The sequence below is a fragment of the Capra hircus genome, chromosome 9 (genome assembly GCF_001704415.2).
Source record: "Capra hircus breed San Clemente chromosome 9, ASM170441v1, whole genome shotgun sequence".
Classification (NCBI taxonomy): Eukaryota; Metazoa; Chordata; class Mammalia; order Artiodactyla; family Bovidae; genus Capra; species Capra hircus.
Window position 1 is genome coordinate 30,593,013 of NC_030816.1, and position 17,438 is coordinate 30,610,450.

General features: G+C 38.5%; 2 protein-coding genes across 5 annotated transcripts in view; one reads left to right on the forward strand and one right to left on the reverse strand.

Annotated features, from left to right (window-relative positions):
* The window catches only part of QRSL1 (glutaminyl-tRNA synthase (glutamine-hydrolyzing)-like 1), a 28,249-nt gene extending 14,087 nt beyond the window's left edge, over positions 1 to 14,162 (reverse strand). The window contains exons 1-6 of one of the 2 annotated variants that reach the window (XM_018053111.1): positions 14,028 to 14,135; positions 13,075 to 13,180; positions 6,616 to 6,775; positions 6,056 to 6,154; positions 4,694 to 4,790; positions 953 to 1,129 (exon numbers count right to left, since the gene is read on the reverse strand). In XM_018053111.1, the coding sequence (XP_017908600.1) occupies positions 953 to 1,129; positions 4,694 to 4,790; positions 6,056 to 6,154; positions 6,616 to 6,775; positions 13,075 to 13,089 (548 nt within the window). In that variant the 5' untranslated portion in view covers positions 13,090 to 13,180; positions 14,028 to 14,135. Of the gene's footprint in view, positions 1 to 952; positions 1,130 to 4,693; positions 4,791 to 6,055; positions 6,155 to 6,615; positions 6,776 to 13,074; positions 13,181 to 14,027 lie in introns of both variants that reach the window. The other variant, XM_005684609.3, reaches the window with a different exon arrangement.
* RTN4IP1 (reticulon 4 interacting protein 1) overlaps positions 14,028 to 17,438 on the forward strand; it is a 53,194-nt gene continuing 49,783 nt past the window's right edge. For 2 of the 3 annotated variants that reach the window (XR_001296074.2, XM_005684606.2), the window contains exon 1: positions 14,250 to 14,952. Coding sequence is in view for 1 of the 3 variants with exons in the window: in XM_005684606.2 (XP_005684663.1) it covers positions 14,679 to 14,952 (274 nt within the window). In the remaining 2 variants the exon portion in view is untranslated. Of the gene's footprint in view, positions 14,110 to 14,249; positions 14,953 to 17,438 lie in introns of those variants that run through there. The other variant, XM_005684608.3, reaches the window with a different exon arrangement.

The window sequence follows — 17,438 nt, forward strand, 5'->3', positions numbered from 1 at the left end:
GTTTCAGTGGATAATTAAGGAGAGATAAAATACATATAGTACTACTAAAGAAAACATTCTATTTGGTTAAACTGAAACCAATAAAATAAATATAGTAACAGCAATATTTATTTACTCTTTTTTAGATGGTAAAATGCTTTACAAACATGACTTAAGACATAAAGCATGATTGATGGATTCAGAATACAAAGTATGACAGCTGAACAAATCATCTCCCTACAAATTTGAAAAAGCCTTTACTTATATATATTTTTAGTTGCTGATTTATAAAAACACTTCTTAAAATATTCTATTGATAAATATTAGCCTTTTCTTTCCTTCCTTCCTTCCTTATTTTTTGGCAAAGTTGGGCTTAGCTGAAGGATAAATCACAGATACTAATTTAGCTCAATAGCACTCAACCAAAGCCAAGGTATGTTAATCTCTAAATATATGTACAGTCAGTGAGCAGATACCCAAATAAATAATTTTTAAAATGAAATTCACAACTGAGCAACTTCACTTTCACTTTTCACTTTCATGCATTGGACAAGGAAGTGGCAGCCCACTCCAGTGTTCTTGCCTGGAGAATCCCAGGGACGGGGGAGCCTGGCAGGCTGCCGTCTATGGGGTCGCACAGACTTGGACACAACTGAAGTCACTTAGTAGCAGCAGCAGCAAGCTAACTGATTTATTCTTATTCTAGAAGATCTGTAAAATCATGTTTTAAAGAAGACCAGATACTATACAGGAAGGGTTTAAATGTCTTAATGTATAAAATATACATATGTGTACTATATAGTTGAGGGTATTTCTAAGATATAATTTTGATACACTACTAAGCACAAATTGCTCACTAAGGAGAAATAAAAATACCAAGGTATGCATGAGTCTATTGTTGGATTTTGTATATGGTTTATGACTATCTGTATCGGGTTGGGTTCTAAAGTACAGATAGAAAAAAATATCTTACGCAAAGCACGTGAACGCTGACACGGCCGCCGCACTTCCTCCTGAGCTTCCTCCGGTTATAAGCCAATTTGAATCCTCATTCTCACTGTGCGAGTTCTGCTTCCTCTTTTCTCTATATTGTTTTGAATAACTCCACGGGTTTTTAACTGGTCCAAATATGCCATCTGTGCTTCCAGATCTGAAACGAAGAAGTGAAGCAAGATATCTTAATAAAACTCTTTTTATGTGATCTCCTGATTACATTATTTGCTTCTAACACTGTATAATCCACTGTAACTTAAATTAGAAAAGTTAGGAAGGCTGCTGAGTTGTAGCTTTCTTTAATTAGATGGTTGAGGAGGTGAGGATGAGAAGTAAAATCGTTTGTGGTAGAAAGTCGGAAAAAAAACAGTCTGTTAGGAAAAGGAAATTTTTATCCCAACTGATAATCCAATTCAGCGTAAGATGATTTTCTTCATAAATTAAGGTCTTCCAATAACGTGTCTCAAACATCCAAACAGTTAACAAGTAGTCTTTTGAAGGAATTCCTCTTTTAATCAGAAGTTTTAAGAGGGCAATTCCCTGGCAGTCCAATGGTGAGGACTCGACGCTTCCACTGCAGGGGCACAGTTCCCACCTCTTGTTGGAGAACTAAGATCCCACAAGCTGTGTGGCTCAGCCAAAAAAAAGAACTTCTCAGGGAGATATTCTTAGTGAATGCTAATAACCTTTTTTACTTTTGAAAAAACTTCAACCTAATAGATAACTTACAAAAATAAAAACAGTATGAAAAAACGTATACCCTTTACCCAGGTTCACCTATTGTTCACATTTGTTTTATCATTTGCGTGCTCTGTGTGTGTGGCTGTACTTATTTTTCCTGAACTACTTAAGGGTAAATTATACACATTATGGCCCATTACCCCAAATACTTTAGCTTTTTCTAAGACAAAGAATAGTCTCTTACATAGTCACAGTATGGCTATCTCAGTAAATTTAATAGCAATACTTTTATCATATCTACCACATGTAATCCCATTTTGTCATTTGATCCAATAATGTCCTTTATAGCATTTTCCCTTTTTCCAGTATAGGATCAAGTCTAGAGTTAAGAATTATATTAAACTTTTCTCTTTAACCTCTTTAACTTTTTTCACCAACCAAGAACACTGAGTTGTTTCCTGTTTTTAGCAATTTGAATAAAGCTACAATAAATATTGCAGTGAAAGGCGCCAGCCAGTGCTTCTGTATAAACATAAGCCTTCACATCTTGGGTAAATACCTAGGATTGAGATTGCTGACTCTTTTGGTAAGTGTATGCTTAACTTTATAAGAAACTGCTAAACTATTTTCCAAAGTGGCTATACCATTTTGCATTCCCTACCAGCATTGTATGAGAATCCAGTTGTTCTCCATCCCTGTCAGCACTTGATATTGTCATTTTTTAAGCCATTCTAATTAGGTGTATGTACTTCAGTGTGGTTTTAATTTGCATTTCCTAAATGACAAACGATGTTTGATGTGTTTGTCAATTGTGTACCTTCTTTGATATATGATTTTATATCTCTTTACATCTCATTTTTAAAAAAATTGGTTTTCTTATTTTTGAGTTGGAAAAGTTTCAATATATACTGGATACCAGTTCTTGGTCAGACATATGTCTTGCAAATAGTTTTGCTAAGTTGTGTGGCTTGCTTTTTTTTCATTTTTAACAGCGCATTAAGTACAAAAGTTCTTAATTTTAATGAAATTCAATTTACCAGTTTTTAACTTTACAGACTGTACTTTATGTGTTCCATCTAACAAATCTTTGTATAATTCAAGGTCACAAAGATCTTCTCCTACACTTCTATGAGTTTTAGGTTTTAACTTCTTTAGCCTCTTTTAGCCTGGAACATTTTCACAGCCTTTGTTTTTTTTATGATACTGACATTTTAATAGACGATATCTCATTTCAGATTTGTCTTTTGTCTCCTTGTTATTAGCTTCGGGTTACACATTTTCAGCTGGAACACTGCATAGGTGATGGTATTCCTTCTCAGGGAAGGAGGTATACAGTATCACTTCACCCTTATTGGTGATGTTCATGCTGACCAGCCGTTCAAGGCAATGTCCTCAAAACCTAGGTTCAAGTTTATTCCCACAGATTTATGTTTTCAACACATATTTACTAGGTTCTAATAGGTACCAGCTTTGGAGAATCAAGGAATCTGCTTCTATGAAATAGGAAACACAGACCAAGCAAATATTACAAACATTACAAATGGGAAAATAAGGCAGCTTAGCAAGGTCACAGGATAAAAATAATAGGTTAACACAGAAAAGTAAATTACATTTCTATGTATTCTAACAATGTTAAACAATTAGAAATTGAAAATAACATTTTCTATAATAGTAAAGAAACATGAAATACTCGGAGATATGGCAAATTATGTGCAAGATTCATATATAGAAAATCATAAATATTGCTGAGAAAAATTAAAGTCTAAATAAATGGAAAGATATAGTCATACATCAGAAGGCCCATATTAATATGTCAATTTTCTAAAACCTAATCTATAATTCAATACCACCACAATCAAAATCCCATCAAGCTTCTCAGTGAAATTATTAATTCAACTCTAAAACTTATATGGAAATGCAAAGGACCTGCTGCTGCTGCTGCTGCTAAGTCGCTTCAGTCGTGTCCGACTCTGTGCGACCCCAGAGGCAGCAGCCCACCAGGCTCCCCCGTCCCTGGGATTCTCCAGGCAAGAACATCAGAGTGGGTTGCCATTTCCTTCTCCAATGCATGAAAGTGAAAAGTGGAAGTGAAGTCACTCAGTCGTGTCCGACCCTCAGCGACCCCATGGACTGCAGCCTTTCAGGCTCCTCCACCCATGGGATTTTCCAGGCAAGAGTACTGGAGTGGGGTGCCATTGCCTTCTCCTGATAATGGATTAGGGATACACAAATCAACAGAACAGAATCCAGAAATGGACCTATGCATAGGTTGGACTGATTTTTTTGGCAAAGGAATCAAAGTAATTTAATTTGAATTCCTACGGTCCCAGATATATAGGATAGACATATGTAAAGAAAAATGAACTTTTGCTTTCTTCAATAATATACAAAAAATTAACTGGATCACAATTTTAAATTTAAGAACTAAAACTATAAAACTTCTAGGGGAAAACATTGGAAAAAAAGTCTTGATGACCTTGGAAAAGGTAAAGCTTTCTTGGAAAAGACACAAAAAAAACATGAGTCATTAAAGGAAGAAAACAATGAACTGGACTTCATCAAAACTAAAAACTTTTGCTATTTGAAAGGCATATTCAGAGGATGCAAAAACAGGCCAGAGACTCAGAGAACCTATTTGCAAATCACCTGTCTGATAATGGACTTGAATCCAGACTATATGGGAAAACACTCTTACAACTCATTGAGAAGATTTGAATAGATACTTCACCAAAGATACATGGATAGCAAAATAAACACATGATGATCAACACTGTTAGTCATCAGGGAAATGCAAATTAAAACCAAAGTGAGATATCTATCAGCAGAACACAAGCTCTCATGGAGGGACTGAGAAATTGGCAAAAACAGTCCTCACGAAATCACCTCACTAACGTAATCTCTCATGGAGGAACTGAGTAACTGGCAAGGAATTGGCAAGAGAGTCCTCACGAAATCATACTGCTTTTAGGTACCTACACATAATGAAATTGAAGACACAGATGAAAGAAATGCAGGAAAAGAAACTTTTAATTTTACTTACCCCATAGCAAACTCATCTAAGTTTGTTTTTCCCATTAGTAGAGCTCCCTGATCCAACAACTTCTGAACTACTGTGGCATTGTAAGGTGGTACATAACCTGCAAAAAATTCAGTTTTCTTTAAAAACAAAACAAAACAAAACTGAGGTATAGCTGATTTAAATGTTATATTACAGGTGTAAAACATAGTGATTCAAATATTTTACAGATTATATTCCATTTAAAGTTATTATAAAATGTTGTCTATATTCCCTGTTCTGTACAATATACTCTAATAGTTTATTTATTTTATACATAGTCACTTATACCTCTTAATCCCCTCCCCTTCCTTGCCCCTGTCCTCCTAAAAATTCAGCAATTTTTATCATAGGAAAGAAAACAGTGAACTTGTAAATTCTATGTAAGAAACAATTTTAAACTCCAATTAAGCAATTCATATTGACAAATGCTACTTATTCCTAATTTAAGTTGTACTTTCTTCTGAAAGTTAATGTTTTTCTGCTGCTGACTGCTTGCTATATTTTCTAAAGAAAGTCTCTGTATTCACCATCTTTAAAATCTAAAAATATTGACTTTAACAGTACTACAAAATATTGAATGATAGAGAGGTACCCAACTCATTTGAAATTAATCACAAATCATTATTCTGCTCATTGCATTGACTTTTTCTTCTCAGATGTGCTATATCACACAGCAATTTTTATCTATTTCCAGCAGGAATAGATCTTTATTGTCAATTAAAACTTCCTCTATCTAGTGTATATTCGCAAACAATTAACAACAGTCTACTTTATCAGAGGAACTTGGGGCATACACCTCAGAATATTAGTTTTAGTGTGAAGTTTTCTATCCTTTTTCCATTTCTTTTTCCTACTAGGATCCAACCATATATTGATAAATATGATTCCTTTTTGACCTACTGAACTTTAAAAATTAAAACTAAGCATCACTATATTAAGTATAGTGATATAAGGTGGAGGAGCCAGGAGATAAAACATAATCAGACAGTAGATGTTATTAATAATAAATCCTTATACCATCTGCAAAAGAGGGGTAATGACAGCCACTTTGTACTTATTTCTACACTGTCAACGAGTGGAAGTTAGAGGAGTTAGAGTTCACTCAGTGTGTTTGCAGTGATGTTATCTTCCTAAATAGGATTCCGCTGTTAAGCAGGCCTACCCCTGAAGAATAAGTCTGCATTGAGAAAGAGCAAATAGTAAGAAGGTAATATTCCACCGTAAGTTATTTCCTTTGCAGATATAACTAGTCTAAGATATTTTGGTGCATTAGTATCTTATCTTTAATTTAAACTGAAAAACATTTATTTTTATAAAATAATGCTCTGGCTAGTTAAACTTTACCTTTCAGCATGTTTGATGCGCAGGTTGTCTCAATGCCGGATGTACTGAAGTTATCTTTTACTGCAATAGGAATTCCATCTAAATCCCCCAGTGAGTGACCTGCATTAAGAAACCAAAAGAATAGAAAAGATATCTAGTTCAAAATACAGAGACATTAATCCTAGTTATTAAGACAGCTACTAGCTTTTGCTAAAGACACTTCTTCAGAAATCAAATTTGTGTTAGAAATTACGCGGTAGACATTATAAAGCATCACATACCTATTAGTCTCATTTTTATTATACCTCACACCAGTTCTTCTTTTAAAAAATAATTTTATTTATTTGGCCATACCACGAGATTTGTGGGGTCTGAGTTCCCCAACCAGGGACTGAACACGAGCCCCCAGCAGTAAAAGCGTGAAGTCCTAACCACTGAATCTCAGGGAATTCCCCAGGTCTTTAAATAAGGGAAATTTTTTTTTAATGTTTAAAGCTCTACCTGCCAGATGGAGACTGCTATATCAAATTAAACTCTTTCTCTCAGGATGTAACAATTAAGTACAGGTCAAAGTAATTTACCTTTTTTATATCTTTTCTCTGCTTCTTCAGCTTGCTTTAAGGCCACTTCTTCTGATACAGTAATGTACGCATTTAGAAACTTAGTCTTCTTGATAAGGGAGAGACATCTTTGACAGAGCTCAGTTGGCGTGACTTGGCCTTGTTTCAGTGCCACAGAAACCTAGAATATACACAATTCCAAAAAACTCCTGCGGAGTCTGCAGAAGTTTCAAATGTAATACTAAGACAGGCAGATAGAGTGGTTAAATATAAAAATTTGAGGTGAGGTTTAGATTCAAAACCAAGACCAGGCACTACTGTTGCTTTACATGCATTATTACTTTATTTAGCTCTTAAAACAACCAACTAATTATTAACCTCACTTTATAGATAAATTAACTGAAGCTCAGAGAGGTTAAATGATTTGCTCAAAGTCACACAAATAGTAAAGGGTAACTTCTTAACACCTGCTCCATCCTGATTTCTCTCTGCACCAGTGGCAGTTTAGCCTGTCCTGTGTATTGACTGTATTTTCATGTGTCCTAATATATATCAAGCAATAGGAGTTTGCATTTAGGGGAAAATCTGCAAGTGTTCTGCTCTAAACTGTTGAATAAATCATCAGAGAGGTGGTCTTCTTAGGCCTGAGGGTGTTGAGCTAGAAAAGCAGTGCGAACAGGCCACTGAGAGGGCCCCTAATGCTGATGCACAGGGGGAGGAAAGGGCCACCGTGGGGATACTGGGAGGGTGGGGGGTTGGCGAGGGGCAGCTGGGCTCGACTCAAAGGAGATAACTGAATGTAACAAAGGAGGTATTACTGCTGAATGGTTTGTATGACTCTTGAGACGAGTGGAGCTGAAGAGAAAGGAAAGACAGCAGTGTGTTCTGATACTGTAAATATGGAGTGGGCTGATGTAAATAGGCCGGGTGCAAGTATCAGGACTTGCAGAAGCACAAAGCTGGAGAGACACAGAGGTATGCAAACAGGCCTACCCCAGAGCAAAACTGTAAGCACGAGGAAGATTATGTCTGCTACTGTCTCCTCTTTTTGCCTCCCCTCAAGTCTCCTAATGTCCATTATCCTCAAGGTGGCTTCTGACTCGCCAACCAGTATGACAGGAAGAGGTAAGGAGTTGCAGCTGTGGTTACAAAGGCAAGAAATCAGACTGTCTGGAGTATTCATTTATTTATTGAAGTGTATCTGATCTACAGTGTCGTGTTGGTTTCAGGTGTACAGCAAAGTGATTCAGCTACAAATACAAATATGTCTTTTTTTCCCCCAGATTTTCTTTACCCTTATAGGTTAGTAGATAATATTGAGTATATTTCCCTGTGCTATAAAGTAGGTCCTTGTGTGTTATCTGTTTTATGCGTAGTAGTGTGTATATGTTCATCTCAAACTCCTAATTTATCCCCTCCTCTTTCCTGTTGGTAACCATAAGTTTGATATCTATGTCTGTGGGTCTATTTCTATTCTGCATATAAGTTCAGTTGTATCATTATTTTTGAAGATTCCATGTATAAGCAATATCATATTTCTGTCTCTGGCTTACTTCACTTAGTATGATAATCTCCAGGTCCATCCATATTGCTGCAAATGGCATGATTTAATTTTTATTTTTTGATGGCTGAGTCATGTCCCATTGTGTAAATATAGCACATCGTCTTTATCCTTTCATCTGTTGGACATTCAGGTTGTTTCCATGTTCTGGCTATGTAAATAGTCTTGCAATGAACACTGGGGTGTTCATCTTTTCAAATTATGGTTTTCTCTGGATATATGCCCAGGAGTGGGACTGCTCCATACTGTTCTGGGAGTACTCATTTTAAATGGTGATCTTTGTTAGGACCGTACTTAGGAAATCTAGATTTGAGAAAATCAATAAGGGTGTTGGAGAAGGGAAATGAAAACAAAGACGCTAATTAGCTAGAATGGACTAGGCACAAGGATTATGACAAATAAATAGTAACATCCCCTGGAGCAAAACTAAAAGCGTCATATCTGAATATAGGATGAAATCAAGTGGAAAAGTTTTCATTAAGAAAACAAATTCTCTCTCCCTAGCACTTCTTTTCTCAAATGGAAACTAGACTTTTCTTCAGGCACTGCTTCTCCTGCAGTTTTCTAACAGGATGGCTGTTTTAGTTCTTTCTTACCATGTACCAGAGTCCAGTGGGGAGGGGAGATTGTGTGGGCAGGTGTTACCCTTGTCCTCAATGCCTTTTTCTTGCCTCTTTTCTCAAAACCCCCAGCTCATCTGAAGCATAGCTCTTGGAGAAGATTATATTACTCTAACAGTCTCCCTGGTGCTCCTTTTCATTTATGAAAGATTTTAGCAGCTGGTTCACTGTAGCTATTTTTGTTGACTTCAAACCTCAAGTCAGGTACACTGACACCAGGCCTCTCAGTTCTTGAACTCCCTTGACACAAACTCTTCACTTCACTCCAGTTACCCACTCATATAGTCAAAGCCCAGACTATGTCATTACCAGCATTTGTATATTCTCCCAAACCTCAGTTCTAATCATCCCACATCTCCTGTCTCCTGAGCTCATTTACTCTACCATCCAGCAAGAAAACTGGGACCTCAGTCCTCCAACCTCAAAGCAATGGATTCTGCCCACCAGTGAGGTGGAAAGAGGATCCCAAGGCATCCAAAGAATCTGCAGCTCTGGTTGACACCTTACGTCCAGCCTTGTGAGACTGAGTAGAGAACCCAGCCACGCCGGCCCTGACCCACAAAACTGTGAGATGATAAGACTGGGTGTTTTAAGACTGTGTTAAAGACAAATTTGTTGTGCAACAATAGAACAGTAATACGCCTTCCTATAAAAATGAGGAAATCTTCTGCACAAAGATCTCTACTCTTCTTAGGGAACAAGGGAAAACTATAAACACAGATAATCTAGTAATTTTGTCACTGTAACAAAATCAGTGCTAATAATAGCTCTTAGTTCCAGGTGTTATCCTATACATTTTATATTTCATTTAACCTTTATATCCACACTAACAGGCTGATATTATTTCCAATCTACAGATAAATTACCAAAGTTCCTATCACATAGCTAGAAAGCAACCGAGCTGGGATTCAACCAAGGCCTGATCTTGTTTCTGAAGCCCATGCTTTGGACCACTATACTCCATTACTTCTCTGTGCAAAGTATAATAGCATTTACTCCTCTGTAACCAATAGAGACCATTTTCTTAACTTCACAGGTATTAATAACATCAGAGATTCACTGAGGAAAAGGACTGTCTTTCAAAAGAAAAACTGTCTTGATAAATGCTGAAGGTATAGAAGAGCCCTTGGAAGCTGAGTGTCTGGTTGACTGGTACTCTATTTAACACACCCATTTAACATTTTTGCTTTCGTCTCCATTATTCCAAGAAATAGCACCTCAAGATCACCAGTCAGCTTCACGTTCCTAAATCCAGCAGTCACACTCAGTCTGGGTCAGGATTCAACATCACCCCCTCCTGGAAGTACTTCTTTTCCACTTGTATTTCAGGACCCCAAGCCTTCTGGTTTCCTCCTGCCTTACTGGCCATTCCTTCAAGACTCTCTTGCTAGCTGTGCTTCCTACTGCTGACCTCGAAATGTTGGAAAGTTCTATGCCTTACATTTACACTCAGCTTCCCAGGTGATCTCATCTGACCATTTAACTTCAATTATGTCCTCCACTCTGGCCAACTCATATCTTCATACCTAGCTTCTCTCTCGATCTCCACATTCCTATATCCATCTGCTTAACCAACCTCTTTGCTTGGATATCTGTGGAGGCATATCAAAATTATCCTGTCTTGATAATTTTCTCCTCACAACACGCTCCCTGTAGAGTCTTTCCCATCTTGATGCTGTGTGCTGGGTTCAGCTGTGTCTGACTCTTTGTGACCCCATCAACTATAGCCGGCTAGGCACCTCTGTCCATGGAATTCTCCAGGAGAGAATACTAGAGTGGGTTGCCATTTCCTTCTCCAGGGGATTTTCCTGACCCAGGGATTGAACCCGCATCTCTTGTGCCTCCTGCTCTGGCAGGCGGATTCTTCACCACTGTGCCACTTGCCCAGGCCCCAAATCTAAGCATCCTCCTTGACTTGTCTCTTTCCATCAAATCTATATACAACCTGTCAGAAAGCCCACACTTGAGAAACGAAACCCCTATTTTGTATTACTTCTGCTCCCACTACCCTGTCCATGCTGCATCAGCTCTTGGCAAGGCAACGGCCTTCTAACTGGCCTCCCTGCTTCTCCCTTTGCCTTCCTCCAGACCACAATCCTGAGTAGCCTGGAGCTTTTTAAATTTTAAATCAGATCATGTCCAAAGACTCACAACCCTCCAGACGATTTGCATTACATTTAGAATAAAACCCATATTCCTTCTCATGGCCTGAAAGGTGATCTGGTTCCTGCTTCTCTCTAACCTCATCTCCCAGTACTCTCCTCATTTAATTCTCTCGGGTGAGAAGAGAGCTTCCTTGAACATGTCAGGTTTGCCCCTGCTTCAGAGACTTCCCACTTACTCTTCCTCTTGCCTGAAAGAACCTTCTCCCAGTTCTTCCCAGGGTTCACCCTTCTTATCTTTCAGGTCTCTATTATGTATCACCCACTCAGTCAGAGAAACTTTCCTGATCACTCTAAAACATCCATATCCCCCAACTAATTCTCACGCTATACTCTGATGCTGGAAAGACTGAGGGCAGGAGGAAAAGGGACGACAGAGAATGAGATGGTTGGATGGCATCACTGACACAAAGGACATGAGTCTGAGCAAACTCTGGGAGGTAGTGAAGGATAGGGAAGCCTAGTGTGCTGCAGTCCATGAGGCTGTAGAGTCGGACAGGACTGAGTGACTGAACAACAAAATAGCCTGCTTAACCTTTCTTCATAGCACCTATACTATTTGAAATTATATTATTAAACTTACTTAATGCCTCCTTCCCCACACAAACGTAGGTTTCATAAGGGCAGGAATTTCTGTCTTCATGTTGGTCCTCAGTGTCTAGAACACAGAGGTGCTCAATAACTGTTAACTGAATAAATGAACTGAGTTGTTTAAAATTTGGAATCTATTTTCCCATAGAACAGTAATTAAATGTTCTTAGGCTAGATCCCCAAGAAACCTATTGGATATAAAATTAATTTTCTTTAATGTAAGAATAATCATTCAATATAACTATAGGGCCAGTAATACTAGTGTGGTGTTTGGTTCCTAGAAACACTGGGATCAGGCCACTAAAAAAGAAAGATTGAAAGTAAGACTCTTCCCCTTCCTGAATGTACCTGGGTAAAATTTACAAGTAGCAGTTTTATCTCCCATTTGGGATTTTACCTCTTTTTAGTGCTTCTCTATAGCTCAAATGGTCAAATGGTAAAGAATCTGCCAGCAATGCAGGAGACCAGGATTCAATCCCTGGGTTGGGAAAATCCTCTGGAGCAGGGAATGGCAATCCACTCCAGTATTCTTGCCTGGAGAATCGCATGGACAGAGAAGCCTGGTGGGCTACAGTCCATGGGGTCGCAGAGTCGGCCACGACTGAGTAACTCACACACACAACAGTGCTTCTTCCCAGGGCTCCTTTACTGCCCTAAGCCTCCACTCAGGTCCCTCAAGTTGTCTCAAAACACCATAGTTTCCAGTCCTTCCCCAAATACCCTCCCCTACAAATTTTCTCTTCCTTCAATTAATAATCTCAGCCAGAGTGTGATGGAGAGAAATCTGATTGAATATAATTACAATGGATAAATCATTCAACTGTCCCAGACATCTTTATATATGGAATGTGTAAAGATCCATCTTTAAAATGGAATATGTACTAAATTAACCTCTAATTCATCGAATTTGGGGCACTGGTACAATGATGTGGAAATAACAGTGGACAGTATATTAGAGTTTGGGAAAATAACCAAATAATGTTTTGCACAATAGGTATCAATAACTATTTGTTAAAGGAGTGACTAAGTGAAAGTAATCATGTCAAGGCAACTTTCTGGCTACCCTTGGGTCAGATTCCCTAAATATATTTTCCCCCTTGAGGTAAAAATTGTTCTCACAATGGCTCACTGAACAACATTAGTGAGGAAGGGTGGCACAAAAAAGGTAGTGCTGGGGGAAAGGACAGAAAAAAAAAATACCCCATTTTTTAGGTTGTATTTCATTTTACATTATGTTTGTAGTTAAAAAATATAAAAAAATTTTTTTCAAGAACAAAATAGATTGTTCACTGACAGTATAAGCAGATGCAATTTAGTATGGTAAAACAAAAATGTATTGAGGGAATAGCAGTTTATTACTTAAAGCCGATGGATTTAAAGTTCTCATAATTTATAGTTTTCTAAAAGGCTGCCAGTTGGAAAAAGAAAAAGACTTGCCAAGTGAAGATACAAATGGAAGATGGAAGGTGGGGTAGGTCCTCAATTGCTAAATCTATCAGCAGAATCACCTGGGAGCTAAGGTTAAACCATATCCTCTGGGCCTTACCATAGTGACCTGCATGAGGGGGACACAGCTGTAGTTTCTCAGGAGGGCCCAAGGTGATTGTGATAGAAGTGGGCCTGCTATCAGACAGCTCTGCAGGTTGGGAGATCTGTGCCAGAAAGCAAGGAGATCTGAATTAAAGCCCTAAGAGCAGGGATAAAATGAGAGAACAGACTCCAGACATAATTTCAAAAAAGAATGAACAGAGTTTAGTGACCTATTGGACATGACATATGAAGAAGTATCTAAGGGCAACTGGAATAACAGTTGTATCCTGAACAAGAGAATATCAGAAATCATGTTTTTGTTTTTTATGATGTAGGTTGAGATGCAAGAGGTGGTTCTGTTACAATGATTAAGTCAACTTTGGTTAAACTGAGTCTGGGGTGCTTATGGGACATTTGGAAGAGATGTCCAGGAGACATTCAGAAATAGAGCCTAGAGTTCAAAAAATGAGGTGGAGGAAATGGAGACACAGGTTTGTATCCTGGAGGTTGTTGAAGCTTGGAGAACGAATATCTGCGGGGTGGGGGTGGGGAGCTAAGAATCACTAGTTGGCTTTTACAAGGGACAGATTTGCGGGGTCCTTAATGAGGACTGCATCAGATGAGCGTAGTGGACAAGGGCTAGCTAAATCCCCGTTACATGGCAGAGCCTACCTCGAGGCCATCAAGGGCTGGAGGCAGCCTGAGCAAACGAATAATCGAGAGAAGCCACTCTGCCTTCCACCCCAGAGCGCCGCGGTGCGGAAGCCTTCCCCGCTGAGACTATAACTGCGGAAGGATACAAGGAGCACAGCCTAAGGACTCGGCGGTCCGAATCCCCCCAGGTTCTAAGGAAGAAGGCAGTGAGGCTAACCAAGACGCGGTTAGGAAGAGGGGACCCCTCGTCCAGAAGAACAAAGACTCCCCGAATCTTCCCGATCTCTTGGACCCTCAGCAGACAATTCGACTCACTTCTCGGAGGGTCCGGCCCAACATGGTCCTCGTGCCCCGTCTGCCACCACAAGGACCAGGTGACGAGGAGGAAAACAGAAAGGTCAGTTGCCGCTGCTGGTTTTACATGGGCGCAGCCATCTTTGATCATCACAGAACCTGTCAGCACCGAGTTCTCCGATTGGTCGAATTGCAGCCCAGGGCAAATGATCTTTGCACACGATTGGCTGGCGCCGCTAAGCGAGTTCCGAAGAGAAAGAGAAAGGGTGGCAAGGAGACTGCGGGCTAGGGTCGCGGCGGAAGCCTGGAAGTGAATTTTTGTGAATTTCTGTGGCGTCTGGATCGCGAGAGGAATCGGCTTCTCCTGCAGAGGGCTTCCGGGACAGGGCAGGATTTTAGGGGTTTTGTTTTTAAGGGGAGCTGGTGTAAGGGAGGAGGAAAATGAATGGCATACTGATTGGAATGTTAATTGGAGTATTTCAGATGTGAAGAGCAAAGTAAATCCATACTCTTCTTTCTTTGATTGCTCCATTAGTCTGTCTTCATTTTAAAATTCTCAGCTTTGAAACCGGCCAGAGTGTTTGGGGAGAATTTGACGGAATTCAGGTGTGAGGGTTTGATCCCGTTTAAGTGCCTTTTAATTAGGGCACGTAATTCAACCACTTGTTTACAATGGGATTTCTGAAGACCTGTGTGTTAAGAAGAAATGCATGCACTGCGGTTTGCTTCTGGAGAAGCCAAGTTGTACAAAAGCCTTCAGTTCGAAAAATTAGTACTACCTCTCCAAGAAGCACTGTCATGCCTGCTTGGGTGATAGATAGATATGGGAGTAATGAAGTGCTTCGATTTACCCAGAACATGATGATACCAATGATACACTATCCAAATGAAGTCATTATCAAAGTTCACGCTGCAAGTATAAATCCTATAGATGTTAATATGAGAAGTAAGTTTCAAAAGACGTTGCTCATTATCTTTTTTTTTTTTTTAACTTGAGACAGCCTCACCAGGGATCAGTTTTAAAAGATTAGTTGTTATTGACCACTTTTTTGGGGGTTAACACAAAGAAATGGTTTAGGGTCTTGACAGTATCTCAGTAGGTATTTCAAAAATTCTTGAACTGGCAATGTCCATGGTATGCTTTAATCTTTTACAAAATATAAGTTTGAATTGCTTCCAATGCTACCTCAAAAATGTAAATTGGGACTTGAGAATTGTATCCACAGCTAACTTTCTGGTACACTTTGCTAGGAACTTTATGATATTCTGAGGTCCATCGCAGGTTTTAAAGGTATGGTTATGTTTTCACATCAGTTCAGAATTTGCATTTTCATAGTAATTTGTGTTTGCCCTTCCACTACTCCCAGCTTTTTCTAATGGTCCAGTGGACAAAGCAGCAGAACAGGATGCCAAGATATGGACACAGTACTCTTCCGCATTTTGTTGTTGCGTTCTGCCCTTGGAAGTTAAAATACGCTTTTCTGTTGTGCTCTATCTTCAGTGGAAATAATGTTATCTTAATTTCTGCTATGGGTTATTGACAAAGCTTGGAGTGCACTCTATTCCTTATGCAGTTAAGATTGATTACTGTTTGTGAATTACTTTAACTTTGGAAAATAACGACAAACAATGAGCAATTGAAATGAGCAACTGAATTGGGATGTACAGTTAGTGTAAAATATACGCTAGATTCAAGACTTAGTAAAAAATGAATGTAAAATGTCATTAATTTTATATTCATTATATACATTATTCATTATATATTGATCTGATAATATTTTGGATATATTAAGTAAAATATTATTAGCATTAATTTCACTTTCTTTTCACTTTTTAGTGTCCGCTTGAAAATTTTAAGTTAGCTGTGTGGCTTGCATTACATCCCTGTTGGACAGTGCTGATCTAGACATATGAGGAACAGCTATTACACATTTCTTTGTAGGGAAAGAGATACAAGTTTGAATGATTTTATGGTGCTTGCCCCATGAAATATACACTTGTATTCCTTTTGTTTGCTTAGAATAGTTGCTGCTGCTAGGTGTTTCAGCTTATTCTGTTTCCATTGGGCATGAAGATAATTTAGTTTTTATCAGAATTACCTTTTTTTTCTAAATTGTTGTTCATTTTTGGTTGTGCTTGGTCTTCTTGCTGCATGGACTACTCTCTAGCAGCAGTGCTTGGCCTTCTTGTTGCAGTGGCTTCTTGTCACGTTGGATGGACTCTAGGGCACTTGGGCTTCAGTCGTTTTGGCACGTGGGCTCAGTGGTTGCAGCTCCCAGGCTCTAGGGCACAGGCTCAGTAGTTGTGGCACGTGGACTTACACTGTGGTATGTGGGATCTTCTCACATAAGGGATTGAACCCATGTCTCCTTCACTGGCAGGTTAATTTTTTTTACCATTGAGCCAACAGGGAGACTCCTATTGGAATTATCTTTAAGTGGTAGATTTATACCTAGTGAGCAGTATGTATTTGCCATCTCCTTGATTATAAGCTCTTTGAAGGTAGAGCCCATGCCCTGTCAACTATAGCTTTTTTTGGTGTTTCACGTATGTAGTTGTCATTCAGTCATTAATGTCATTTTATATTTTCATTCTAATTTGATTACAAAGTAAAATGATGTTTTTTAATCCTTGAGCAGTTTTTAAAAGCATTTTGTCTTTGTTTAGATCTGTTAACACATTATTGACCAGGGGATTTTTTTTAGAAATCAGTGCCTGTGACCAGCAATTTTATTAAACGTCTCTGGTCAATAATGTTCAAGTGACAAAAGACATATTAATACATCTCCAGTCAATAAGTTGTTAACTTTTCATTTCTTTGAATGCACAGGCACAGTCTATGTATTTGTGTTACATTGTACATTTTAATTTCAGTAGAATGGCTGAATCTGGACTTTCTTGGCTGCTATTTAATAACAGATTTTACTTTTATATAGTATTCTTGAGACATCATAGTTTTTTAATGACTTGACTGGATAATATTATCTGTAGTTATCCTCTGTATTTCCTGCCCATGGATTCTTTTTTGAGAATGTATGATTACTATTGCAGAAGATACCTGAAATGGTAGCTTGGAGAAATGAAATTGTAAACTATAGGGAGCATTATTTCCCTTGACAAGAAAGCAAGGACATGCCTGTTTTGAAAGATGAAAGCCACCTATTTTTCTGGAGATGGCTACTGTTGTTGGATATAAAATCATAAATCATATAAATAGGTAATGAAAAGTGAATTATCTTAAAATAGAAAAAAAAATCAGCCAACAGCATTATACCTACAAAGTTTGCTTTCTTTAGATGAGATCAAAGATTCTGAAACTGATGGCAGATTTAGGATTTTCCAGGTCGTCCCATCTCTGAACCAAACTGATCACCTCTAACAGTGACACAAAACTGCTAAGGTTCCTCGTTCACTGTCTCCAAGCAGATTCTC